Raw genomic sequence first — 8,743 nt, 5'->3', positions numbered from 1 at the left:
CTTTTCTTGTTTTGGGGAAGTTTGTGTACCCTGAAGAATATTTTCGATATTTGCCTCAGGTGAAGTGAAAGATGGATGAAGTCTGCCAAGATCTCGTGCAACTCACAAGGCATTTGTTGTGTGGTCAGTTCCATACACCATGGTGGAAACATCTTGACCCTCAATGTATTGACATTGCTATGCTTCCAGACAACATGCGTCAATAGAGTATGGGACTGCCGGAAGTTCAGTATGGGTGGAAATGACTACTGAATGAAGGCGGATGGGGCTGTGCTCTTCTAAATTCTCTGAACCTGTTCATAAGCTGCCGAAGCTCCAATCAAAATCTCCACACCAATTCTATTGTGACATGAAGGCTCAAGCTCCTCAATTGGGTCGACCGTCTGCACTGCATCCTGAACTTTGATTTCGGAGACTGTGTTCCCAATGCACATTGTTTTGGTATTAGGTCTGGAGGCTGATCCTCCAGTGTTCCAAGACTAGTTTTCATCGATACCTGCTGGGGTATTTTCACAGGTGCAACTTCTACCCACAACTCCATTCACAGGGCTTACCGATCCTTGGTATTCCCATTGTAATCAGGCAGGAAAGTCTATTTGATCCAAGCCCAGACTCCATTTAAAATCCTTGTTTCATGAAAGTTAGAAAAATTAAGAGGTCGCAAATAATGTATGGTTTTGCAAGCACTTTTATTTGGACGGATTTCAAATATACATACTTCATGTACTGGTACATGTATTAAGCCACAAATTGGCAAACAGAAGTCCAATATCATGATCATATCAAGCAACAGCTCCAACAGATAGTTCAAACTGTGCGGTTGTCGCTTTCTTGTTTTGAGTGGAAAGAAACATTGTAAACAGAGAAGTGTTTGTGATGAAAGGGTGAACTTAGCTTGTCTTCAATTCACGTGAGACAAAGAGCTGTAATTTTCATGTATTTTAAGTTTGCGTTTGCCTTCCAAACTGCCAAAAGAAGACAGTCACCAACACCACCCAGTACACAGTAGTCCAATCAAGCAGTCTGTCACTTCACAGAAATCTCAGCAAAAGTCTATTCATTCCGTAGTCAATCCAGCTATTTCGTTCAATATTTCCTTCTCATTGACTCCTTCGGTTGTCAACTCGTCACTCAGCTGCCAAATCTGCACATTACCCTCACCGTCTCCCGTGGCTAGAAGCTGGCGTCTGGAAGGAAAAGACAATATTTTCAATGAATATTCATCGGCTGCAAGAGGAAAGGTGTCAAGGCTCAAAACTAGCAATTCAAATAAGCGTAAAGTCAGATAAAGCTGGCACGTAATGCCCAGAGTTCCGTATTTTGATTCTCCGGGATTAATAAATCAAACAGTTTCAGTGTTATAGTGAACTCTTGCAGGCCATTACATTACTAATCTTCAGTTTAAAATACTGCGACTACTAAATTGACTTACTGATGTGCATTGAACTGTAGTGTATATATCGGTGTCTTTTTAGATCCCGCCTCAAGTTTGTACAGTGGCGTCACATGGCTTGTCTTGAGATCGTAGATAACTAAATGACCGTCCTCGGTTGCCATTGCTAACACTAGAGGGCGCACTGGAGACCAGTGTGTTGAGAAGAGGTAGCCAGCTCCTGGTTCGATTGTTAAGACAGGCTTGTCCTGAAGAGGAAAATTATTCTATATGTCAAAACTATTCACGCTAGGACGAGGAATATATTTAGAGGTGAATCAAACATGACCCAGTGGCCTCACCCTGCATATTAGTCACCTGAAGATGGCCAATTCAAAGCGCTGATTCTGCCTATAGTCCCCCTTTAAGAATGGATCATTAAAGACTTCACTCACCTGTAGCATACTGTAGACCCTCGCAGACGTGTCAGTCCCGCACGTCGCAAACAAATTGCGATGATGAGGCGAACAGTCAATGGCGTAAACGGGTCCGTGGTGAGGATGGAAGGAGAAGGTCACGGGAGAATGTAACTGGACGGAGGACGTAATGTGACCTGGAATCAAAATATCGTGGTCTATTATTTCAGTTTCTCTTTTGGAGCAATGATAGTTGATACAACATACTTTAAGATTTATGACCATAAGGAGCTTTTATTTTGAACTGGAGGTTCAAACCTCCTAAATGTTACTCCTTAGCACATTAAGACATTGGGTGATATGAATAAAGACTAGCAAATGCTTTTATCTAAAACTTATCTGATGGACTTCATGAAAGAACTACGCCATCGCCATCTTCAGGGCAAGGTAAGAACTGAACTGAACGTTTCAGTTCCTCTGTGCCCTGAAGATGGCGATGGCGTAGTTCAGAACTTTAAATGACTTCATGAAAGAACTACGCCAACGCCATCTTCACGGCAAGGCAGGAACTGAAAGGACCTTTTCTTGTCTTTTCAGTTCCTACCTTGCCCTGAAGATGGCGATGGCGTAGTTCTTCAATGAAGTCCATGAGAGTCCGATGACCAGCTCAAAGGGGAGGGGGGATTTGGGCCACGTAGATCTACGTGGTTCGGCGCTGAAGGTGTTAAGGCACACATTTTTCACCCATTTTCGCCTTGGTTGACAACAGGTCTAGGAGAAGAAAAACTCTGATAGAAAACGTGGGCAGCAAAAAATGCTTGTAAATGTCCACCGAAGTCGGTAGGGTCCAGCCCTTGCAACTAAAAATCGGAACCCAACCCAATCAATATATTTGGTTTAACGTGTCGAACGTAGAAGAAGACTTTTTGAAAACAGAAGTACTCACGCCCTGCAGGATTCCCTTTATTGTGTAGTGAACATTTGAAGACACCGCCACTCTCTGATCCAACCACGAAGGTTGACCTATCTTCCTTGTTGAATGAGATACAAGTCACTCCCATTTCTTTATCTCCTCGCATTGACTTTGATCGCATGTGTCTCGGTAGGCTCTCCGCCATCAGGATGAAACTGAAAGAAAATCAATCACTGAAAATGTCGTCAAACTTACATTGTTCCTCTAATATACATAATTTAGCAGCAGTCTTCTTCTGTGCTATCATACTCTCTTTTCTGCAGCAGTCACAGGGTGGTGGTACAAGCATGTTGATCCAGCGATCTACAAAGCTTGGTCCCTTCTCTGGCCATGTCTTAGGTAGTTGGCCTGAGAAGTCGGGCAAATTTGTAGTAAATGGGCTGGCCCTTTGTTTGGACTCCCTCACTCACACAGTGCTGTGTACGTCCACTGTCTCAAGTTTCTTAAGTGGGCTTGTTTAGCTTGTTTAGCAATGGTACAGGACAGGTCGATTTTATAACTGATCTGGTAACTCACCCTTCACTGAGTGTTAGTGTCCTCTTTTGGAGATTCAATTTCCATATCAGCATCTTCCCATCACTGCTCACACTCATTATCTGCAGAAGAACACATGTGTTTAATCGAGAAAACACTCACTGGAAATTGTTGTTATATAACTCCCAACAGAGACGCAACTGTGTCAAACACACTAATCAGAAGTTAAGTCTCCCAAATGATAACTGTCATCCAACACTGCACAAAGATTGTTTATCAACTGTAACAATGACAGTAGATGTAAAGATAGTGGACAATAGTTTCACATTTGAGTCAAATTTTCCAATTTTAATTGACTTACATTGTATTTGTTTCCTTTGGAGTCTGGGTCTGTCACCCACTGGACCTTTGATACAGGCTCCCTGTGAGAGTCATCACCAATACCTGATGATGCCACCAACATGTCATCATCTCGGCTGAAGTTCCACACCAAAACCTCTCCTGCAGAACAATGTTGAAATTAACAATCCCAGATAGGAAATTATGTATTTTGATCACATTTAACTACAAATCCGTTGAACAGTGGCACTTATTTTGTCTGGACTGGGTCTAGGTCTATGTGTATGCAAAGGATGGAAGAATATGCACTGGAATTGGGTCACACAATATATTTTGACATAAACTCTTGTCAGAAAATAAGACAGTACTCACCATTAAATGTGCCACCTACAATAACAGCAGGTTCCTTTGGGTGAAATGCTATGCACATGAGGCAGCTAGATGTGTCCACAGTTGTGTCTGGTTTATTTGTGTTGATATTCCGCCGCTCAATATTCCAGGTTGACAACTGCGATTTGTGGGTGCACCAGTCAACATGGTCGAACCTACCCGTACTGGCACATGGTCAAGAAACAATTTACATTTCAACAAAATTAGATCTGACATTTACATTTATAGTAAGAATGCAAATTTCATCGACTGTTTAGGAAATTGGTTGGGTCCAAGTTTCATGTAAGTCTTTGAGACAATGACCCAATCATGGCCCAGGTAAATTACAACTCAAAATACCATAGGATGGTTTTTTGTTTGATATCTTAGAGAATGAGACGTACAAAGCAGGGTGTATAACATGTTGTTCAGATTTGCACTGACAAGTGGTCGAGCCGTTTTTGTGACCTAAGTTTTCAAACAACCACAAGTTCCTTAAGAGACCACAACGTACTAGCAAAGGATACGCAGCAGCAATCACTGATCCCGTAGAATTCCATGATAGCCCTGTCACCTGTAGTTCCTCAGTGACAGCTTCATTGTGTAGTGTGTGGAGACAGGTCACGGCAGACGTACCACTTTTCCAGCTCACATCATAGCCTGAAATGAGATTTTCAGTAAACACAATAATAAAAGCAGTAGAATTTCACAAAGATTGAGTCTCAGAACATGTTGCCTCTTGAAGTTTTAAAGGGACACTATAGGCAGCTGCTAGGTAGGCAAGGTAAAGTTACACAATTTCGCCAATAGGGGTCTCTCCAATCTCACAGTATGTCAAAACTTTTCACTGAATCTAACATGACCCAGTGCCCTTACTGTGTACATTAGTCATACGAAGATGGCCATTTTAACCCTACTGCTCCTGCCTATAGTCCCCCTTTAAGCAAATGAATTGTGGTCTAATCTAACACTCACCATCAAAGGCATGGCTTCTTCTACTCTTATCTAATTCTTTGATAATCGTCGGTGTCAGGCTCTTTAGGAAATCTCCCAGGGCCTCTGAATCATAATCCCCCATCACCAAGTCTTTGTCCGTATCATTTTCTGTTTGAACCTGAAAGGATAAAAGTTCACAATAATTGAGGTATGAAAAGTGTATGGATTACTGATCAGGCCCAAATGCAACATGTTTATGACTGAGAAGTCTCACTCAAAATGTTGGTAAAAACCAAGATTGTGTTCATCTATTCAGTTAAGACTGAACAACAGTTGTTTGGCTGTACAAGACCTAAATCATTTTAACTGTAGTGTAAGATCTTGTATAGTGGTAGGCCTAATTTTATTTCATCCACAACCCCTTGGTTCTTAAATATCTCACCTCCACATTGTGTCTTTTGATAGCTTGAACGGCCACTTCATCTGTTAGAATCTCCCTTGTCTGAACACCACTCTCTGTTAAAGACCTAGAAGAGGAATGAAACTTAGGGACAAAATAACAGACAATCCATCGCCTGTAAACGAGATCATTCGTTGATGTGGCCTGGCATCCTGGACATGGGGGCCATAAATATCATACCGATTGATGTACATTTGAACATTATATTTATCATGTCATAACATGATGATGTATACTGTTACAGTAACAGTGGCGCGTCAGTGACAGTCAGTTAGTGTGTCAAACTCAAAGCAGACACTGAGACAGACAGAGTAGTCAGTGATGACAGAGAGGCAGAGTAGAAAATAGCAGACAGCCAAAAGAGATTTTGAAGTTACCTCTCTTTCTTCCAAGATGATTTACATTCAACAGCTTCTAGGGCTTCATCTTGAAACATACTTCAAGCTCGTCAACTCAAAGTCAACTAAAGTTTCACAAATGGGTATGAAAAGGGGTTTACTGTAACAGAAAAATAGTTTTTGTCAGGAATTTTTGACTTCACAGTGGTGACCTCTTCCTGCAAAGCACGGCACTAAAATGCAAAATTCCTATGGAGCGAAACGACTGGGGGCGAAAAGTTCAGGAAGCGAAACAACAGTTTCGCCCACTCGCCCGGTTTTCGGTCCTGTACTCTTTTTTACACGCACCCATTGAAATTCGTAGAGTCAGTAGGTCGAGTGAGACTTGGCGGCAACGTTCACCATTGACGATGCTTGGAGAATGAGTTTCGCCGTCAACTTTCCAAAATGGAGGACATTCAGTCGCGCGTGCAGACTTCTGTGAACAAAATGCTGAATGCGCTCGACAAGGAGCACCTGCGAAATATTCAAGTACGTTGATTGCAAAGATTGTATTATGACGGTTTTAAATATATATACTTTTATGTGGATTTATCTCATTGTATCGTTACAAAATTGCAAAATACACGTTCAATTTGCCGGCCAAGGGCAAAACGTGTTGGCAAACCTCGTCCCCAGGAGATCGTGATTTTCAACCCTTTGGTCTCACTAGCCAGTGGTGATCAGGTCAACATTGGTCCCCCCCTAAAAAAAGTTCTTCAATCTCAGGCGATTACCATGGATACAGATAAGCCTATCATATCACTATTGCTGCATGTTCAAATGTCGGTGTCCTGGGTATTTGGTGAAGAGGTAGCTCTGACGATTATTTGAGGAAAATATCAGCTTCTTCTGTGCACGTCCGCAGTGACCAGCACCAGGCCTCGCATGCTATTTATAGCTCAATCGGATGTTGACATGAACTGGTTCCTGTCAGAGTGCACATAATGTTCTCAAGGTGAGACTTCACGGTCAAAATGCTCAAAGAAAAGCCGCAACGGCACCCTATTTTGGTATCAAAATTTAAAATTGTTATTATTTGGCTTTCTCAAGGTGATAAGTAGAAGTTTATAAAAATATTATTTCACCATCCATGTTAATTGTCAAGTTATAAGGCGGCAAGGTGAAATTTTCGGAACGAGTTTACAATCCCCGATCACACCTCAAAAAAAGGTCATCGGTTGACTAACCAAGCACAACTGTTCAATGGATTTCTAGTTGAATGCGATCAAACTACGTCATTTCCAATCGGGGATTCTAAAGTTTAGCCAAATTTTCAAAATTTTCATCGATGTACAGGGTGTCTCATGTATTGTGCTGCCACCATGTTCTCATGACTGAATTACTTGATAACAGTGAAAGCTGGCCAGATGTATTCTAGAAGCGACAAGCTATTCAGAAATGTATAGGTTTATGTGTGAGAGTGATATACTGCAAGGTCGACAGCCACTTGAACAGGGGTATGCATGAAATGACGTCGCGCCATTTGTGGAGCCAGGTAGGCCCGGCCATTGCACTGGCTGGTGAGACCTTTATTCCAGGTGAAATAGATGACTGGTCAGCGCCCAAAGAAACTTTGTCGATATTGCCTATTGGCCTGCCGTTCCATTTCATGCACTTAGCCTATGTCTTCCCTAATCTATTTTTCAGGCTCAGATGTACAAATGCAGTCTGAAATGTTGTGAAAATGACAGTTACGGCATGGAGGATGTGCAGAGGTGTTTGGATAGATGTTCACAACCGACCCAACAGGCTCAGACATACGTTCAAGGAGAATTACAAAATTATCAGGTGAGGAAGAAGAAGAAGTAGTCTGTGATTCAGTGAACTTTGGATACAATAAACCAGTTTTCTTGGTCCCACGGTGGTACACAGAACAAGGCTCCACTGTAAAAAGTATATCTTCGAGTTGAATAACATTAGTTTGTATTTATTCAAAAGTTACTGCAAAGTCGTGGTCAAGTGTTGGCCTAGGGGGCACCATTTCCCTTGACTTGAGTGATTCACTGAACTAACAAGATATCCTCAAAACATAGATATTTTAGTGTTAACTTGAAGATCTTAGTAGTCTGTGAAATAAATGTGCATATTCTGCCTTCAAATGAAAAAGATGCAGACATGTCATAGACTTTGAATGAAAAAATTTCAATATATGTTTAATCATTTAAAACTTTGATACGTTTTCCCATTCCAGGATCGATTACAGCGGTGTGCTCTGGAATGCCAAGACAAAATCCGAGATAAAGTGACACCATCAACCACCGAAGCTGACATGATGAAATACCGAGGTGAAATGGAAGGCTGTGTACGGAAATGTGCGGACACTTACGTTGATTTAATACCTAGTCTTATGAAAAAGATGAAAGAGACTTTAAGTCATCAAAAATCTAGTTAGGACGAAGTGTTTCTTGTAGATTTATATAAAAATTGGTGATGAGCAAATATGAGACATTCAAGACAAGAACAAGGAGGATTGATCACGTTTAAACTTTCTCGGAAGATGTTGAGCACTGTCATAAAGTATCATGATAAATTGTATGTTTTTGACACGATCAGTTATCTAGGACTGGTAGTGTTGGAATTATCAATTTCTCTAGTCTTTAGTGCTAAAATGTTGATTTGTCTCGTTTTATCATTTCATGGCAGTATTGTTATCGTAAACAGATTTTGATAGAAGCAACATGCATCAAAGAGTGTCAGGATACAAACTTTCTCATCTCTAAAATGGTGAGACAACAATTTAATGTCTGTAATTATACTCAAACTTCTTTTTTAAAGATAAATAAACACTATTAGTTATTTAATAGAAGAGGTCTTTTGTTTATTTGCAATGTCACTGATATTTGGTGGAGGAGTCTGTCGAGGATTACGTGGGTCTAAACTTAGAGTAACGACGCGGATAGAACTGTAACGTGTTTATGTGGGGCGTAGAACGTAATGTAGTTGCCTGAGCCAGAGTGCATTTATTTGGGTTGTTTCGGGTTTTCTTTTGTTTTTTTCCTACGTTGGAGTCCATACATTGTGATA

General features: G+C 41.1%; 2 protein-coding genes across 2 annotated transcripts; one reads left to right on the top strand and one right to left on the bottom strand.

Moving 5' to 3' along the window:
- Positions 1 to 670: 670 nt before the first annotated feature.
- LOC135489251 (cytoplasmic dynein 2 intermediate chain 2-like) lies at positions 671 to 5,890 on the bottom strand. The gene is made up of 11 exons (XM_064774513.1): positions 5,717 to 5,890; positions 5,322 to 5,406; positions 4,919 to 5,057; positions 4,471 to 4,603; positions 3,947 to 4,128; positions 3,597 to 3,736; positions 3,278 to 3,357; positions 2,735 to 2,916; positions 1,828 to 1,985; positions 1,433 to 1,641; positions 671 to 1,187 (listed from the first exon to the last, which is right to left on the bottom strand). Exons 1-11 carry the CDS (start codon positions 5,773 to 5,775, stop codon positions 1,058 to 1,060), a joined length of 1,497 nt encoding a protein of 498 aa, XP_064630583.1. The 5' UTR covers positions 5,776 to 5,890; the 3' UTR covers positions 671 to 1,057.
- A 181-nt stretch (positions 5,891 to 6,071) lies between these two features.
- LOC135489482 (protein FAM136A-like) lies at positions 6,072 to 8,503 on the top strand. The gene is made up of 3 exons (XM_064774862.1): positions 6,072 to 6,208; positions 7,367 to 7,507; positions 7,911 to 8,503. The coding sequence occupies exons 1-3, from the start codon at positions 6,125 to 6,127 to the stop codon at positions 8,109 to 8,111; spliced, it is 426 nt and encodes a 141-aa protein (XP_064630932.1). The 5' UTR covers positions 6,072 to 6,124; the 3' UTR covers positions 8,112 to 8,503.
- The last annotated feature ends 240 nt before the right edge of the window (positions 8,504 to 8,743 follow it).

This window comes from Lineus longissimus, chromosome 6 (genome assembly GCF_910592395.1).
Source record: "Lineus longissimus chromosome 6, tnLinLong1.2, whole genome shotgun sequence".
Lineage (NCBI taxonomy): Eukaryota > Metazoa > Nemertea > Pilidiophora > Heteronemertea > Lineidae > Lineus > Lineus longissimus.
The sequence above is the reverse complement of the archived record's forward strand: the minus strand, read 5'-3'. Positions and strand labels throughout refer to the sequence as shown.